This window comes from Takifugu flavidus, chromosome 10 (genome assembly GCF_003711565.1).
Source record: "Takifugu flavidus isolate HTHZ2018 chromosome 10, ASM371156v2, whole genome shotgun sequence".
Lineage (NCBI taxonomy): Eukaryota > Metazoa > Chordata > Actinopteri > Tetraodontiformes > Tetraodontidae > Takifugu > Takifugu flavidus.
The window spans coordinates 12,643,477-12,662,655 of record NC_079529.1 but is presented as its reverse complement, the minus strand read 5'-3'; the positions used below and the strand labels follow the sequence as shown (position 1 = coordinate 12,662,655).

Sequence of the window (19,179 nt, the reverse complement as noted above, 5' to 3'; positions counted from 1 at the left end):
AGATGGGGGTGGAGGTATGGGGGCTGGGGGGGGGGGGGGGGGGGGGGTGGGGGGGGGATGCTGAATAAATCCAGACACAATCTTTTTTTGTGCTTTGTAATTAGATTCGATGAACTGGGGAGAGCTGCAGCCTGTTCCAGTGGGTCATTGTTCAAGAATCAGAAAATCCACCAGTCACCACCATCATACCACACACACACACACACACACACACACACACACACACACACACACACACACACACACACACACACACACACACACACACGAATACTGGGAGTATAAGCCTCATGGACACAAGGAGAATATGCGAGCTTGATATCAGAGCCTTCCGGTGAATCTGTCCCTCTCCTAAAAGACATTCCCTCTTTACATGCTGTCCTCTATAATGTCTGAAGGTGGCCGAGTGTCAGCGCAGGTGCTGCCCCAGCCCCGCTGGAGTATCACTATTAGAGCTTGAATAGAGCAAGTTCCAGTCACCTGTGGCCTGGTGAAGCACGTCCAGGAGGAAGGTTGATGGTGCTGCTATCGGGCCTGGAGCCAGACTAATAATAGCTTTAAGTGTATGTTGAGACACTGATTGCGTCGGAATCATAACGATCAAATGTCTCTCGTTGATAACTTTGCACCTCTTCACTGTGGCACCTGTTTGCTCTGCGTGGACAGTTTAAATGAGCTGAGAAGGAATGGGAATCCATGTCAGGGTACTGGAAGTCACCCTGAGCCAGTCTGTGCAATCAGGTCTGATTGGACTTTGATTCTCTCCTATTTACTCCCAGATTGGAGGATGGAGCAGAGAACGTGAGGTAATTGCAAAAGGAAAAAGAGGAGTGACTCTAAAATCATTGTTGCCATCTGAATTGCAAATTTTTAAAGCCATTTTCTTCGGGTCTGCCTTTTTTTTGTTGTTGCCTCAGAATTTCCTCGAGCATAAAATAGAAATGAAGCTACCTGCCTTTAAAATAAATTACATTTACATTCCCTCATTTGTATGACAGAAATAGTCCAGATAACCAGAACTGCGGGTCGGGGCATCTTCCCAGTCAGCTTAGACTGAATATATTATCCAATATCTCTTCCTGCTGCATGCAGCAACATCAGCTCGCAAATGTTTACATTTAAAATCTGGTAAAAACTGGTTTTGTGCTCATTCACTTACTGCTAAATGTCTCAATATAGTGATCAAATGTTAGAGGACTAAAAGCCTGTAATTGGGATCTTGGTGAGAAGCAACTCGTAAATATTAGTGAATTATGGGGGATCAGAAGAGGCTTGTCAGTCCCTCTGATCCAGACTAGATTTCTGCTCCTATGGGTATCTGAAAGCAGCACTCCCTAAATCAACGAGGCTACAGGGTCTTTCTTCTCTGACGGGGTCTCCAATAGTGTGTCCTGGCGGTGAGTCGAGTGCCTAAAGGTTCTAGTTGTGGTCCCTCTGCTAACAAAAACACTTCAGCCAGTGTACCAACTGATGGAGGGTGTGTTGTCTCCTCAGGTGGGACGTCCACGCTACATCTCTCCTCGGTGCGGGAGCTGCCAGGACAGCTGCAGGAGCTTTACCAACAGGGTTTTGTTCTGGCAACCGTGCACCCGTTCATCCACCCCTGCGGCCCAGAGTCAAGCAGCCTGCAGCACCGTCTCTACAGAGCCATCCTGCTGCGCCTCACTGACGGGTAGGTGGCTTCAGCCTGCCGCACATGGAACACGTTCATCCAGGATAAGCTGCTAAACCACAAGTTCTAGATAGAGCCAACGTGTCCTGGGGCCATCAGACTCCTTCAGAGCTAAAACCTCTTTTATCTGAATTGATTAAGCGGTGTGCTGGATGCACATTAAAGGTTATGACTCAAATATTTATGTTTCAGACTTAAACACACGCACACACACACACACACACACACACACACACACACACACACACACACACACACACACATGTTCAGCCTGGTTTGGTCAGAGCATTGCAGCATCTGTTTGAGACTCGGCTCACTGTCATGTGGGCAGATGTGTTTGGATGCGAGTCAGCATAATCTCAATCTTTCATGTCCAGCTCAGCTCCGACAGAACCGGACCATCTGTACGGTCGGGGCTGCTGCCCTCTGCTGCCCTTCAGCCCCGTGGCCGGGCTCCTCTGGGCCTGGGTGGAGGGGTGGAGGAAGAGCATCTTTCTGAGCTCTGACACTCTTCTAAGCATAGACATATTTTTCCATCCATTTGTCATATTCCTTTATAAAGAAATCATCCTTCATCTGATATTGTGTGACTGAGGTGCAGGAACCCCCCCCCCCCCCCCCCCCCCCCCCCCCCCAGACCACTAACATTTTTCAATTTCGATTCATTACAGAGAATAAATAACACCTTCAAACCGAAAAAAAAAAAAAACCGACCTTTTTTGTAAATTATATCCGAGAATAGTGAAAATATAAGAACTTATTTTGTTGATGGTGGTCTGTCTGGAACTGGGTTCAGAAGAGGAGGGTTCTCGGTTTGAGCCCCCGTGCAGACAAAACACGGAAGGTGCTGCACTTTCCCCTACTGCCGAGGTACCCTTGAGCAAGGTACCGAACCCACAGATGCTCATCGTGGGGCCCTAGTTGTGATATTGTATGTTATATTTTATATAACATGCACCATATATTGATATAATATAAACTGCGACAGAATCAACCAGAAACCGTAAAAAGAGACACATCAGTTCACGGAGGCTGTGGAGCCAGACGGACCCGCCCGTCTGCAGCCTCCGTCCCTGCGGCGTCTGACGGAGACGTCCAGGGAACATCCAGACCTGCTTCCTGTCAGCAGCACGGATGTGTGTGTGTGTGTGTGTGTGTGTGTGTTCCCTGTTCATAACTTCCATGTTGCCTTTCTCCCTTTGTGAAGATTATAATGATTTAGATTTTGTTTCAGTGAGATCCAACACAACATAACTATTCTGCTTGTCACATTCAGCATTTTACGTACGTTGTCTCCCACAGCAACGGTACAATAACAGCCAAACCGACATCAGACGGCCACAAGCAAGAAGTCATTATAAAGCTGAAGAAAATGATCAAAATAATCATTTAATGAGAAAGTTTAATCTTTGTTGGTGCGTTCAGACAAGAATAATAATAAAAAGAGGAGTGTGGAGGCAATTCAGCAGGATAAAAGAAGGAGTGAAGGAAAGTTGTTGCAAAAATGAATTGAAACTAAATGAAGAGGAAAAGTGGCTGTTGTCTGTGGAAGAGTTGAAATAGAAGAATGCCAGAAAAGTGAGTAAACAAAATTAATTGGATTGTGCCGCTGCAATGAAAGAAAAAGGAAATTGTGTCCTGAGGAAAGATTGTTTTCAAAGTGAATTTTGATGCCACGGTCCCTCTTTCCTTTCCCCACATCTACATGCAGGTTTGCCAGAGATATGGAGGCTTGTTTTCTGCTCATCAGAAGCAAAAACAGCTTTTGTGTTCCCCAGCCTGAGAAACAACCTCCAGAGGTGTGAAATAATTCATCAGAGCCAACATGACAACTTCTGTTGGCTTCCTCACACTTTATGCGTTTTCATTATTCCTCTATTTCCGCCACAGTTGCGTGGGGTGGTGGATACTATGTCAGGCTTATTGTCCATCCTTCAGCAGCCACAGGCCAATAAATCAAACGGGACTGTTTTAACCAGCTCCGTGGCGGTAATCATTGTGTTCACGCCTGTTTCCAAGACCTCTCAGTCATCTGTTTCATCCCTCCAGAGCTGCGCTCAGGTGCTCCACCGCGTCCCGACCACAGAATTCATCTCTTGTTGTCAAATCTGATGTGACTTCAGAAGAGGAACAGCGTTTAACGGCTGTCTGACCAGGATGTCAGTGTTTATTCAGCGACCTGAGCTCACCAATCAGATGTTTGTCTCTCCGAGTCTGTGCAGTGTGAGCCATTTCCCTGAGAAGAGAAGATCTTTTTCTAAATGTGACTCACACCGTCTCCAGTCCCATTCAGCTGTTTTTGAAAGCATCACGTGCATTAAATTACTCTCATTACTTTGCACTCAGGCAGTGTTAACATGAGGGGAGGTGGTGTGTCTGAAACACAAAGCAGAGGTTTACTGGTCATTCCCATCAGTCACTCACACATAAAGATCAAAAATGAGTTCCTTTAGCATGAAATCTGGAGCTGCAGAACAGGCAGACACTCTGAATGGACCCCATATGTCTGCTGCACCTGAGAGCATTCCGTAAAACTCCATAAAAGTGACGTGCACTTTTGCACACAGACAAATGGGTCATGAGGAGGAAGAAACAAGGAAATTAAGAGGAAAATATTTTGAAGATAAGAATGCCGGAGGTTGTTGATGGGGAAAACCTGAAAAAAGAGGTAGAGGATGAGGAGAAACATGTGCAGGATGACTCTATTCTGAAGACACTCGGGGAGGGCGAGGCCTGAGCCTCACCTGCAGCATCGCCCAGTGGAGACAGCCTCTCAGCTCCAGTCCTGAGGCCCCCCCAGCTCCACCACAGCAGAGGATGCAAGAGACAGATGCAAAGAAGTGGTTTCATTTGGAAATCAAAAGATAAGGAAGAGGAGCAGAAACAGAAGGAAGGTTATCTGACAGAGGTCTGGGATTAGAGCTGGAACCACATGTCGTGATCTTTAATGTTGCAACCAGAAGGACACAGAACAAGTTCAACCTGCAGCAGTGTGCGCACGCACACACACACACACCACTCACCCACACAGAGGCAGAAGGGGGGGGGGGGTCACCTTGCTAGGAAGGTGCTCTGTGAAATGTGTCTCAAATATGTGAGATTTAATGGTGAGCAATGTCATGAAAGCTCCCATTGACCCAGTGCTGAACATGGGTTCGTGCTCTCGGTCGTTATCGCCCAGACGTGCAGCCCAGAGCGGAGGAGAGGTTTGACAGCTCCACCCATGAGGATCCAAGATGATAATCCATGTGGAGAGCTTCTACTGTCCAATGTGCTTTAGCTCCTCTTGACCATCGTGAATTCACATTAAAGCATCACTTTAAACTGCTCCCACAGCAGGTGTATCACAAGATTTAATGTATAACAATGGTAATAATCTCTGTGGAGGTACACTCTCCATCCATCCATCCATCCATCCATCCATCCATCCATCCATCCATCCATCCATCCATCCATCCTGGTAGCAGTAGGACTCTGGTAGCAGTAGAATAGGCAGGATGGTCTTTTTCCACAACACACAGCAGAGGAAACATACTATAATCCCTCTGGCAAGTGTAATCCAGGGTCCGTCTCTGAGAGAGGCTTCGACGAGACATTCAACCACACTCTGAACCAGCGATACAGTCCAACACAAAGCAATGATTGGTTTTCTTCTTTGGTTTTCATTTCCATTTCAATCTTCTTCACGCTACCGCTCATTAAACGTGTAGCGGAATCATCTAAACACAAGACAGCCACTGTATTGTAACGCTAACCCTTCATCTTCTTCAAGGCCAAAATGCTGCATCGTGCTTATTTATATTTATTTATATTTGAGCAGAAAAGGTAACTATAAGAGAAAATGCAAGACAACCACATCTGGAAACCCTGGAAACAACATGACAAATGCATTTGTACACCTGCCCCACAGCTGGGCCAAGTCAGAGGTCCTCTGCCATTAGTGATAACCAGGATGTTGGTCTCCAGTGGGAGTGATTAGGACAACACAAGGAGCATGCACCCATCTGTGGGCAGACGCGATAGAAAGAGGAGAAGCTTTAGCAGGTGCTCCCTAGTAGGCAGGCAGGCCAGCATTTGACACCCTCTAATCCCAGCAGAACGCAGGGCTGACAGCTGGTGATGCACATGAAAAGCCCCCGTTTCACATGGACAAGATGGACTACACTATTTTTAACCTTCTGCAGGACTGACTGTACCATGTTGACTGGTTCTCTGGCTCCTCAGCTCCCAGTCTGAGTGTCTGCAGTGGTCTCTTCCAGCAAGGTTCTATTCAATCAGCTCTTGGCCTCTTCGAAGGGGCTGACTTTTCCTTCTGCAGAGTGTTTAAGAGAGTGAGAGGGGGAACAAAGAACATCTGCCACTTCTTGGAAGGTTTTCAGTACAGGACAATGATGCGTTCAAAACACACATAAACATGCGCAAAGAAATGCAGACCGTTTTTTACCTTCACACCCATCAGGTGTCCACAGGGAGTCCTGTGTCTGTGGTTTCCTCCTCCTTGTCAGCAGGATGATGAGAGGAGATGGAAGCTGGGGCATCACTTTCCTCTGGGGCTTCCTCCCGTGGGCAGAAGAGGAACATACAACACATATAAATAGAGTTTCCAGATTTAAATACAGATCTATGGGGGATGAGATTTGCATTGACTTTTTGTGTTTTCTTTCATGTGGATCTGTTTTTCACTCAGATGTTTTTATTAGATTTTTCTGCCACTTCCCAGAGGGCAACAACATTAGCAATACCCCCTGATGCAGTGTAATCTGTGGGTGAGGTTATTATTATAGATTCAATATCCCACTTGACTGTGAGCTCAGAAATCTGCTTGGATGGTTGGAGGTTGTGTGTGGATGCATGAGCCCCCCCTTTGACAGGGAGACTGACTGTCTCAGCAGCTAAAACTCACTCTTCCTTGTCCTTCTGTGGTGCCTGCAGAGCCGAAAGGAGCCAGTCAGTCTGTGCGCCGTGCAAACTACAGCTGGAGGAGTGTCTGTCTGCAGCGCTGGTGCCCACCCCCGAGCTCATCCAGGGCTACGTCAAGAAGGTAGGACAGCTTTCCAAATGGCAAGCCTAAGGTGCTTCCTGAGCTTGTGTCTTGCTGGAGGGGAGGTTCTGGGGAGGAGGGGGCAGTCTTAATGGAACTGGTGTGTTAAAAATGACAAATTATAGTGGTGGTGAAGATGTCAGGTAGGAATTAGTGGTTGCTCTCCAGCAAATTCACAATTTATCATGACAGGCTGACATTTGACTACAATATCAACTATTTTCTGAACAATTCCAGCTTGAGCCCAAATGGCCCAGGCTGTGTCTATGTTTCAAGGCTTTATCTTGGTATGCTAGAATTCTCTGCTCGGTGTGATTGATGGTGAAACTCCAGTGCCCAGAACCAGGATCCAGGATTAAACAGCCAAGATCCAAGAGCACAACAGGAAGCTGGTCGTAGATATCAGTCTGCTGAACAGCCCCCTGCTGAGACCTTTGATGAAGAGAAGCAGGAAGAAGAGGAGGAACCCAGGACAAAGGAAAAAACCCTTCATGGCATGAACCACACAGACATGGATGACCTGGAGACATGCAGTAGCTGGACCAGGCTGGGCTGAGCAACAGGGGCTGGGGTCCATCAACCCACACAGGACCCCAGACAGGGAAGAGACAGTCAAGCAAATAACAACAGGGTGGAAGACACAAGCAGGTTCAGCCTACGTGGAACCAAGTGGATGGTGTAGTGGACAGGAACATCTGTGGGAACATGGACAGCCAGGAAGAATGAGGTCGGCAAGGTCCTGGGGACCATGTAGACTGCAGGGATTTATTGTTGGTTTCCTGTTTTGGTCTGTAAACTCCACAGCGTGAGAGGATTCACTGGGGGTGAAGCGTGAACATGATTTGTTTATTTCTTCAGAGCGATTCAGAGCGACTGAGCATATCTGTGAGATACCTCACGTTAGGTTGCCTCTTTGACGCTGAAAGGTCAGATTAAGCCTAATTAGCAGAGTGAATCTGCACCTTTCTGTATATTCCTCAGAGATAAGGACTTGGACACATCTGCTAAGCTGATAATGGCCTGGTTCTCCGCCTGTGTTGCTGTTCAGAGGCTTGTTTCAGATGAAATCAAGCAACACTCTTCCGCTCTTGTGAGCTCATTTTGCTGTGTCATTGGGCTTTAACCTCGCCACCTCATCTCTGTATTACAGAATATCATGGCTGCATAAACCAGCACTCCTGAACTTTCCTTCTCCCTCTATCAGTCCTGCAGGGCCTCATTACTGGTATCGTTTTGATCTACTGAGCTGCTGCAGGACTGCTGGTGGAGGGGGTGGGACAGGTCACGGCACAAATCTATTAAAAAGAAAGTGGACCTGGATGAGTGGTGGAGGAGCGAGTTCATTTCCTGTCATCTCTCTTGGATTCTGTTTTTTTCTAATTTCCTTCATTCCATCCACTTTTTGCTTCCTCGCGGTCCCAAACGCTGTTGTTATCCCTCTGCCTCTCTTTCAGCCTCATCTCCAGTTTCTCCCTTATTTTCTCTCCAGGGTTTTCATCTTGACCTTCACACCGCTCCTCCTGGTGCCACTTTAATAACTTACAGGGGGTAGGGTTGGATTGAAATAGGAAATGTGGTCTCAAGTCAGAATTGAAATGAGTTTTCCACTGCAGGCTGCTGATGTTCTGATGGCAGAATCAGGGAAGCAGCCTCACGTTTGTGCTCACCAGCATTTCAGCTAATTAAGAGACATTAATGTGATTCAAAGTTTCCCTTTGACCTCAAAACCTCGTTTTCTTGACCTGAGGTGATTCCAGAGGAGTCAGAACAATGTGCCTGTTCATTTCGATCAAGAAGTTAAGGAGAATACAAATGCTGTCCTACATTTATTCAGTAGAAAGCACTGTTGTACCTTCGCTTTTTCAGGATGGAAACTGGTTTATTTATCATCTGACATGATATCGGGCTTGTGGTCATCCTTCTGCCACTTCTCATGACCATAATAAGCATCTGGCTCAGGATTTCTCTTTTTGTGCAAAGGTAAAATAGACAGATTTAGACCAGAAGAACCAATCTTCAGCCCCCACTGTTCTGGTCTTTACGTCATGTTGGGAGAACTCTTAATTTTAACTGTGGGCCGTACTGGAGCAAAACTCTGAGGTCTTTTGGGTTTTGATCTTTTCCTTTATTCTGATGAGTCAAATTAAGGACAACTGATGATAAACCTCACAGCAAGTCGGACTGCAAAACCACCAAACACAAAGTTTCTGTGGGGTCAAACAGGAGGAGAAGCCTTTCAGGCACCTCGAACATGTCTAACATGTATTTTTGCACATCTTCAATCTTCAGGTTCTTGATCACATTTTTAAAAACTGCACATTTTCCATCTTATTTCCCATTTCGTAAAGTATATATTTAGCTTGTGTGCGGTCTTGTAATGGTGCTGGTGTTCCATCTGGAGACGTCTTATCCGAATGGAACTGCTTTGTCAAAGATAGTCTTTGATAAAATGATGATGATAATGAAGCTACTAAAAATAAATGTGATCATTAGAGCTCTCTATTCATCTCTATTCAACAAGCAAATGCACCACATTAGAAAACCAAAGCTATTCAGTGCTTTCTCTCTCTCTCTCTTTCATTCTCCCTCTGTCTTTTTTCTTACCTCTGACTTCCTGCATTAACATTAAATGAGATACAGCCGCTTCCTTCTGTCTCGGCAATTCCATTTCCACGTACCGGTGAGGAATATGATGGAAGCCACCAGAAAGCAACCGCTGTTATTAAACCATATTGCTGGAAACACTCTGACTGTTTTCCAATTTAGTTTCACAGTCAATAACCTACGAATGTGATTTGATTTTCAGCCTCCTCCCTCACTGCGGCTGAAGGGAGTAGCGGGGCAGCAGGTGGAGGGCGGATGGGGCAGAAACCTGGATGCTGACGTTTGCTGCCGTTTCTCTCTCTCGCTGACACAAAACTGGCAGCCAATGACAAACAAAACAGGCCCTTATTTGCAAGCTAAATTAGCCCTTTTACATCATTATTAACGCTCTACAAAGCGTCACCTGATTCTGAGTTGCAGTCAAAAACTGCCTAATTCATTATTCTGCCTGGAATTTATGATTTGTCTAATGACCTTTTTTTATCTGTTCATGAAGAACAATAAGATGTTTGTGGGGAACAGATGAGCAGGGGCAATTAAGAGGAAAACAGCAGGATACCTACCAGGCAGAAACAGACCTTTAAACCAGAGATACACCTGGTCTTTTGGGAGGACCTTGGTTGGTTTCACTGGGTCCTGAATTCCTGAATAAAGCGCAGATGTTTGAGCTGCAGATTGAGGCATTACTCACTGTGAACACAATGTCTTTCAGTCCATGAAGATCAGACTAGAAACGTTGCACTCTACACAAAAATCTGCAAGAAATGATAAAAAAAAAGGTTTTAAGTGACTCGAAATGGTGAACAGAAGCTGATCTGTCAGTATTTTAACATAAAAGATGATAATGGACATGTAATTTGCTTGGTTAGCAGAAGAGATGCGTTTGCTTTCGTGTTAGAGTTTCTTGTGATAATTTTGTTTGAAATCATTTATTTTCTCTCAACAGCAGATCCAGGATGCTGCTGACCAGGGGGTTCTGTTTGTGGGATTCGTCCAGGAACCTTATGGCGCCCCGTGCACCAGGATCAGAGAACCAGACACCCCTTCTGTCTCGCTGCACTCCAGCCCCACCTCTGTGCTCAGGTCCTTGAGCATCGGCAGCCACTCAAATCCCTCGAGTCCCATAAATCCGGCAGAACCAGGAGAAAACCAGGAAGGTGACTTGTGTGAAGTTGGAGAGAAGTCTCAAACTGGGAACACTGGGAACTATTCAGGGTCTGAACTGGGGGGCAGTCTGGGTGGAGCTTCACCTGCCGCGTCTCCGGTATCAGAGGGGGATCTGGAGCGAAACGAGGAGGCGACTGATGACGACTCGCCGTGTCACAACAACAACAAAGACAGAGAGGACCGATCCCGCAGACAGAGAGCCGATGGTGAGTACCTGCAATATACAGCAAAGAAAAGCATGTCCAACGCTGGCACACAATCAATGTAGGTAAAAGAGCGCTCAGAAGACAGGATGAAGCTGAACTGAAGCTGGAATCAAGACGCAATTAAGCAGATGAATCTGCTGATAACAGACTGATGAATGCTTGTAAAGTGTGGTAGCACCTCCTCTGCTGCTCATGATACAGAAGCATATAGTTCAGAGAGGCTGAGTGCTGTGAGGTTTGATAGATGGAGACACCATTAACACCCACCAGCACCACGGCCCACCTGCAACACCTGCCCCACCAGACCCACCAGACCCACCGGCCCCACCTGCAACACCTGCACCACCAGCCCCACCAGCACCACGCCCCACCTGCAACACCATTCCCACCTGCCCCACCTGCCCCACCTGCCCCACCAGCCCCACCAGCACCACCGGCCCCACCAGCACCACCAGCACCACCGGCCCCACCTGCACCACCAGCCCCACCAGCCACACAGCCCCTGCAACACCTGCCCCACCTGCACCACCAGCCCCACCGGCCCACCAGCCTCACCAGCACCACCAGCACCACCAGCCCCACCAGCACCACCGGCCCCACCAGCACCACCGGCCCCACCTGCACCACCGGCCCCACCAGCAACACCTGCCCCACCTGCACCACCGGCCCCACCAGCACCACCGGCCCCACCGCACCACTGGCCCCACCAGCCCCACCAGCACCACACATCTGCTGCTCACACACACACACTGATCTGTGATCCATGCAGGCTCTGCAGTGGACACACCGCCCGTCCCAGTGGGAGCGTCTTCATGTGTCTGATCTTGTGCACATCTTCTTCTTTTGATTTGGATTTTTTAAATGCTACATATGCACGCTAAGACCTTCTTGGCTTTTCAACAAGCCCACCGCTCCACCTGGGCCTCCCAACAGTGCCTTTTGCAGAGAGATAATCCCCCACTGCCTGCCCCTCTACCCTCCTAAGCTCAGCAGCTCTATCTTCCTGCCCCCCCCCCCCACCTTCACCCTGTGAATTTCTGACTCAGCGCCAGCAGCGCTGGAGCAGCCAAACAGGGAGCTACGCTGCCAAACCGCCATGTCCCTCTGCTGAAGCCCAGCCTGCCGAGCAGACCGCCATCCTCTGCCGCGCTGCTGGCTTGTCGGCGCTAATCCTCAGATCTCGAGATGAACACCGTGCAAGTGTTGGCGGTGAGACTGGAGAAAGTCTGTGGCTGGTGGTCAAGATGATCCTCCAGACTGGAACAGTGGTTAGAAAATAAGCTTTTAGGTTTGCTGAGGCGAACGCTTGGCTGCTTTTTGACGGACACGGAGGGCAAATCTCACGCACGACCTGCGAGCTGCAGCTGTACAATCACGTCAGACATGAACGTGACATCAAGCCAGAGAACGGTAGAAAAAGCCTCCTCTGATAATGACCTCCACTAGGTTTTTGTTCTAAGCTTGGAGCTCATTTAGCGTGCTTAAAGGAAAGAACAGAACCGGAGTAAAGAGCTTTCTGATGGAAAGATCCCTGCGAATGTTGGGTTTTGTCCTTGAGACCTCCGCTCTGATGGGATCGATGTCTGCCTTTGCAGACGACATCAACAGATGTCTGAAGGATGACATGTCATTTTGGAACGCCTGAAATCACGGACGGGCTTACGGCTCAGCTTGTCATTCGGACAGATGGGAGCTCGGCTAATCTTTTGAAGCGACGTTCTTTCAACTTCCCGACTCCATTTACATGCTTTTCATGTTACAGTCTGGGGGGAGCTGCTCACACCTCGCTCTGAGGAGATGGTGATTCTGCTGATCTGATAACAACTACACGTACCTGATACTAAAATGAGGAAATTAAACTTATATATATATGTTTATGGATGGAATGATCTCGAAATTTTGCTTTAATACTAATAATAATTGGATTAATCGCAGTAATTTGCAAGAAATGATGTGTTTGAGTCATTCAAACTAGTGAAACCATAAATATGTGTGTTAAGAGAACATCTACCCATCAAATCTGGTCAGAGGCAAGAACGTCGCTCCTGCTTTATGTGTTCTGCTCCCAGACCTGCTGCAGATCTGTTGGTTCTTTAAATGGAACACCAGCGAGTGGAGGACAGCATTGTGACCTTTCTGGAGCTCAGTGGGAAACTGGAGGAACCTTCCCGGCTGCTGCTTCACCTCCGGCGTGACTGCAGAAGCTGTAAATCAGCTTCAGTGATGAGATCATAGAAGGAAATCTCTCCCCGTGTTTGAAACACATGCTGACAAGTCTGCGTTGATGGGGAGCCGCTCGGCTCTCGTCAAGCCGGCTGCCTTATTGTCGTCTTGATCACATGATGTTGGAGTGACAAATATAAGGAGGGGATTTTGTGACCAGCTGTCACATCAGTCGTACAAGCTTCCGAAGAAGTGGTTTGAATAATAAATTCCTCTTTGCTGTCTGCTGTATGGATGAACCAAAGTGCCTGAGCCGTGACTCCCCCACCAGCACCATCGCTCATGTCAAAGTGTGTGTGTGGGGGGGGCAGAGTGGCACTTCTGCTCATCCATCTGGTTCACTTTTAACACGATAGTCTGACATTTGCACTGGAGAAGAGAGAGGGAAACATTAGCAGGCTGAAACTCCGCTCGTCTCCCAGCTAACAGGAGCAAATACGTCACTTTTGGCTTCTCATCACAACAAATAAAAGTCCGTAAATTGACGGCATGTGATGTGAGCAGGGAGCAGGGACGTGCACACCGGCGGCAGACTTCGGAACCGTTTCCTCCTCTTGAGGCTGCTTGCATTATGAATATTTCTGCTCCATATAAATAACAGCTAGCTGGGAAGCGTTTGATGCATTATTCAAGGTTAAAGTAGGAATTAACTCAGTTACAATGAAATGGTCCCTTTTAAGTTTCGCAGCACTATCGTAACGTCACTTCTGCATTATATTAACAGGAATAAGATGGAGATTTGTTGCGTGCATGTGAAAATGCTGGTGTTTCTCTTCTGTCGCTGGAAGAAACAATCAAAAAAAGAAAGAGAGACTTCTGCTGTGTTTGCAAGTCCAGCTCAGAGAGACGATCATCTATTATCAGGCTGAACGTCTGAAGACTATTATAGAAATATAACATCCCTGCACAGAGCAGCACAGGAAGAATCATCCAAAGTTCTTAAATCTCATTAGATAAAGCAGCAGCAAACAGAAAATGATGAAATCTGCCAAGTGCACAGAGTGAAGCACAGCCAGCACGTGCTGGTTCCAGTCTAATGGTATCGACTGGGAGACAGAATAGAGAGAAAGACAGCAATCTGTCAGGGGACAGGACGGCCAGTAAGGTGACTTTTATGAAATTGTTGAATCATTTCCTGTAACTGTAAAAGGTCGATTTCAAGAGCTCTTTCCTGTTATGTCAAAGCTGTACGGTGAATATTTACTGTGCAACAGGAAAGCTAACTGGTTCCTTTGAGCCAGGCAGCAGCCTCACAGTTGGCTAGCAACGTTGCTCGAGATGAGCCCAGGTGTATCGGATGGCTGTAGATGGTTCTAACCTGGCTGAAGCCTCAGCGTGAAGCTCCAGCCTCTCTGTTAAAAGCCAGAAAATGTTAAATCCAAACCCTCCTTCTGTGCCTGAAGCTTCTGTTGTGTGGTGTCTCAACAGGAGCGGAGCTGCTGGCTCTCTACAACCAGCAGGCCGTCAGGGACGGACAGGTGAAGTACTACACCGTCAAGGTTCCACTGCAGGTTCAAAACTGCAACGACGGGGTCAAGGGCGTGGAGGCAAACTGGCTGGATCACATGACCCAACACTTCAACAATGGCGCCTCTCTTGTCGATGGATACTTTCACCTTGGCAATGTCAACGGTAAGGTTAAAGGTCAAAATATTAGGAGCACGCAGGTGTTTTCACACAGCTCCAGGAAAGAGGGTGGATTTACAGGCAAGCAGCCCTGCTTCTAGTGTGCCTTGGGTCTAAATCCTTTCTCTGAGTGAACACTTACAGCCATTACATTTTAAAAGGTTCACAAATCGCCCGTGTTTTTTTTCGCTTTTCCTGAAGTGTTATTAAAATGTCCACGTTTGAAACCCACATCTACCTCTTTTCACTGAAAAACCAGGGGCCGGTCATGAAAGCTGAAGCAGGCTTTCGCTATTTCTGCCTGAAGACGTCTGGAAAAAAAAAGATTTTTTACAGATTTTGACCAGCAAATTCCTAGGCCGGAAATATGTCTTGTATATATTATATATATATATATATATGTGTGTGGTGTGTGTGTTGTGTGTGTGTGTGTGTGGTGTGTTGTGTGTGCGTGTGTGTGTGTATGTGTGTGTGTTGTGTGTGTGTTGTGTGTGTGTGTGTGTGTATGTATATATATATATATGTATATATATATATATATATATATGTAAATCTCACTTCAGAAGTGGATCTTTGGCCACCTCCCTCTCCAGCACGCCACATCGGTCATCAGTGATCGCTTCCATTTTCTATCTTTTTTTACACATGCGTAGGTGTAAAAGAGCAAAATGAAACGTGAAGACGCAGAAGTACTGGGGAAATAATCAAAGTGTGTTCAGCCGATTTCTCAGAATCAGATTCCATCTGTGACCTGATAAACCCATCGTATGATGCGGTTACGTGGTTACGTACATCGTCTGAAAACGGACAGTAATCTGAGTTTCATGGTGGTGTAAACGGCCCGGTGATTGATGGGACAGCACGGGTCTAATTCATTGCTCATATTAAATCAAATGAGACTCCAGAGTGGCTACAAAACCCTGCTGCCCTTACTTAAAAGTGCTGCTTTCCCACTGACGGGGGAGGGAGATTCTGCTGGTTTTCCTCTTGAAGCAGAATGTCTTCGGAGATGTTTTGGTCTGCACTCCGAAAGTTTTTCTGTTTGGGTTCCCTCTTCCATCAGCTTCACTCTGACACCAGAGAAATAAGCCAGTCAGAGTAAATGAGAGTCATAATTCATTCATCAGGAGAAGTGAACGCCTCAGCTATTCTGAAACACTGATAATTAACCCGATAACAAATGAGAGCCGCCTTGCATATTTTATACCCCCAGAATGGAGCTATGAAGTCCATATTGTGATTCCCTCACTGTTTCTTCATTTACTTCTATTAAGGTCCTTGAACATAGTTTGCATTTTTCATGCGCTACCAGGCTTGGCGTCACTTTAACAGGGAAATTGCTGGATAGCGTTGATGGAAAATCTGCTCTTATAGAAGTGTCTTCCTGCGCCGATTTATAGCCTGAACTAAGCTCCCAGCTAAGCTTTACCTCTTTACAAAACAGACAACTTTACTAAGATGAATGCTGTTTCTTTGTGGGTTTTAGTCTCTTGAGAACCGCTTGCAGTGGGACATCAAAGCAGCACCCCAGTTTTTGTCAGCAGCTAATTACATTAAAGTGCTGCGTCGCTTGGCTTTGGATCCACCATCCTCTCCCGCCGCTTCCCTTTTTAGTGACTTCTTTGAAATCACATCTGAATTCATGAGGAGCGGCTCAACAAAAATCTGGAAAATTTTAAAATGTCAGAAGCAGCAAGGACACGTTTGACCACCCAGCTGACAGAGACACGGCTTTAGCGGGAGGATGCCAAAGACAGCCACGGTTTTCGTTCCTCCTAAACAACCAAAGGTTTTTGAGGGAAGATCACCTTAATGCGCTCGTCGTTAAAAGAGTCTGACGAAAACTTTAAAGCACAAAGGTCCGATTAGGGTCAAAGCATTAGCATCTTCTCTGAGCTGCTAGCAAGGCTGGATACATTTAATGGCTTATTACAAACAGGAGTTGGCTGGTGCACAAAAACAAATGATCTCAAGGTTGGCGGGAGAGACTGTTGAGACTGACATCAGGCCACGTTTGGCATAACTCAAAGTATGAGAGCTTTTGAAGACTTTCAGATTTCATTCCCAACACAGTTACCTTGTGCTGTGAGCCACACATGGACTTTGAGCCAAACCGTCCATTAACAATCAATCATGATTGAGCTATTGCTATGCAAAGCTGTTACACTTGATAGTATTTGATTAGGGACTAAATTGAATCACTCATGCAGATCTGAGGATCTGATCTAAAGTCCAAATAACATTAATCGGTCATAAAATGCTTTTAGAGTTGCAGACAACAATAATGGAGAATAGGTCATCTTTACCTGACTCAATCTCAGCTGTTTTACAAGCTTTTCTATTTAGAACACAGAGGATCAGGCAGCACAACCTTCAGAGAGACAAATGATGGGATGTTATATCAATGTATTCAATTCTTAGTTGCATATTTCCTCTGCTGTCATCACACACACACACACACACACAACCCTGGACCTGTACAAGTAACACAGTAAGATTTACAGATGGGCTCCCAATAACGGGGTTATTTGGGGTTGGTAATCTCTCCTGAGTGATGGTGAAGAGTGTCAGAGATAGTTGGAGACGCTGAGCTATCAATGGCACTCACCCTTTTCCATGCGTAGGGGGAGAGAAACTGCTCTTAAAATCATCCAGGGTAGACAGGTTGGGAGTAGTTCTCTGTTTCAAACTCCCATGCTCATCTATACTTGAGGGTCCAGAATGTGTGTGTGTGTCGGGGGGGCAAGAGTGCAACTGTTGTAGATCTAATGATCAGGAGGTCAATCCCTTCATTACATATCTCATTTACACAAAAGGTTGATTAATTATTAATAAATTCATGTTCAGGGCTTGTATTTGCAGACAGCCTGAGGGTCAGGATTAATGGTTTACAGGTTTACCCCTGCTAATCTCCCCTCCTTTAGCTATTTAAATGTACATTTCCCAGTGTGGATAAAGACAAAAGGCTGATAAATAACAACCCGGATGGATCGCAACAAGAACACTCAAGCCTCACAGTCTGGGGTCTTCCAACGCTCCTTGAATGCAACAGTCAGCAGCCGGGTTCAGCCTCTGCACACACCACGTAAGATCAGCCTCTATGTTAGTCTGGAAATGGTTCCTACATCAAAAGGATGTAAATCGTCTACTGTATTAACGTGATGTTGGTTTCACGTGTTTAAGCACACAAATGGAACAGCCTCTGCTGTCTCACTGCTGCCATCCTCAGCCATCTTATTTGTGCCCAGTAAGCCACAGGTATCCTGCCAGCCGTTAAACCCTCGGAACGACACCCCCTTCAGTCCCTCTGGATGTTCATTCGCCATGTTTGAAGTGTAGATTATCCGTCAGAGGCAGCCTCAGCTCTGAAGCTGCCGACAGCTGAAGTGATGAAATCATGTCAGCAGATATGAGGGGAGCCCAACAGCCCGCCGCTCTGGCAACAGCCTGTTGCACAGAAGCTTGATCTGCATCTCTAAATGGATCAGTCCTCACCCAGGCCGCCAGAACCTGCTCAGCACCAGCAGGTGTCACTCACCGCCGTGTGGGTTGTGTCCCGTGTTGTCCCCGCGTTGGGTGTGAGTGTGTTTGCGTGCAGCCGTCAGCCTGTGAGTCATGTGGGGACGGAGAACACATTTCCAGAGGGTACACGCTGGTTTTTGCAAGTGTAAACAACTTATTCTCACTCTGCCTGCTGGCTGCTCAGCTCAGCTCCCTGACAATAGATGCCAGATAATATTTATTCGAGCACACAACATGTTACATCCCCCTGACGAATGTGAAGCCCCCAGCAACGGACTGCTCTTCACCCACGTCCCTCTTTCTCCCCCTTTTCTCCTCTACCTCCGCCACCGTTGTTATCTGCACAGACAGGCTGTTACATCAAGAACGGGAGACTTCCCACACTGGCCGTACCTGCTCGGGTCCACAAGCATTAAAGATTTCTACCCTCACTTAAATGTCAAGACCTCAGAACTGTGATAGAGAGTAATTGGATGGGGGGGGGGGGGGGGGGAGGTTGGAGGGAACTGAGGATGATGGGGGAGACGACAAGGTCTGTGCTTGAGAGAGCCGAGAGAGATGTCTTCAATTGAGCGTGTTTGGGTCCTAAATGGGTTCAGGGTGGGGTAAATAAAAGAGCCTGTCTCCCCTCCTGTCTGGCAAGCTCCCCCACTCTTTATCTACCGCCCCCTCCCTCCCTCCGTGCGCTCTGCAGTTGAGTCTCATCCCTCTATTATTAAGGCCCAGTAATGAAATGTGGAGTGCCTTGTGTTGGAGGCTGGACCTCAGCAAACTGCATTAGTGTGTAAATGGCTGGAGAGTAATGAGAAAGCACTCAGGCCAGCCGGGAAGACTGGACCGTGGGGAGTGGATTGCGTCTGTGTATATTTGTGCATGTAGTGTGCGTGAGCGTCAAGCCAACAACAGGGAACATTGGGTGAAGAGGGGCCCCGAATGAGTCTCAGATGCCAATTCTGTTAGATCAGAAGAGACGCTCAGCTTGGTCGGGAGCGCCCGTCCTCCTCATCTCCCCGAGGCTCCAGCATTAGCGTCTTTGTGTGGATTGTTGTCATGTTTGTGTAGATGAATTATGCAGGCTTAGCATGAGGATTTGTGCTTTATTGGTTTAGGGACTGACT

At 47.0% G+C, this 19,179-nt stretch overlaps 1 protein-coding gene across 1 annotated transcript in view; it reads left to right on the top strand.

The window, feature by feature from the left end:
• The window catches only part of LOC130532350 (raftlin-like), a 57,022-nt gene that overhangs the window by 24,501 nt on the left and 13,342 nt on the right, over window positions 1–19,179 (top strand). Inside the window, exons 3-6 of the mRNA XM_057044965.1 lie at window positions 1,495–1,672; window positions 6,605–6,713; window positions 10,264–10,690; window positions 14,342–14,545. Of these exons, the coding sequence (XP_056900945.1) occupies window positions 1,495–1,672; window positions 6,605–6,713; window positions 10,264–10,690; window positions 14,342–14,545 (918 nt within the window). The remainder of the gene's footprint in view (window positions 1–1,494; window positions 1,673–6,604; window positions 6,714–10,263; window positions 10,691–14,341; window positions 14,546–19,179) is intronic.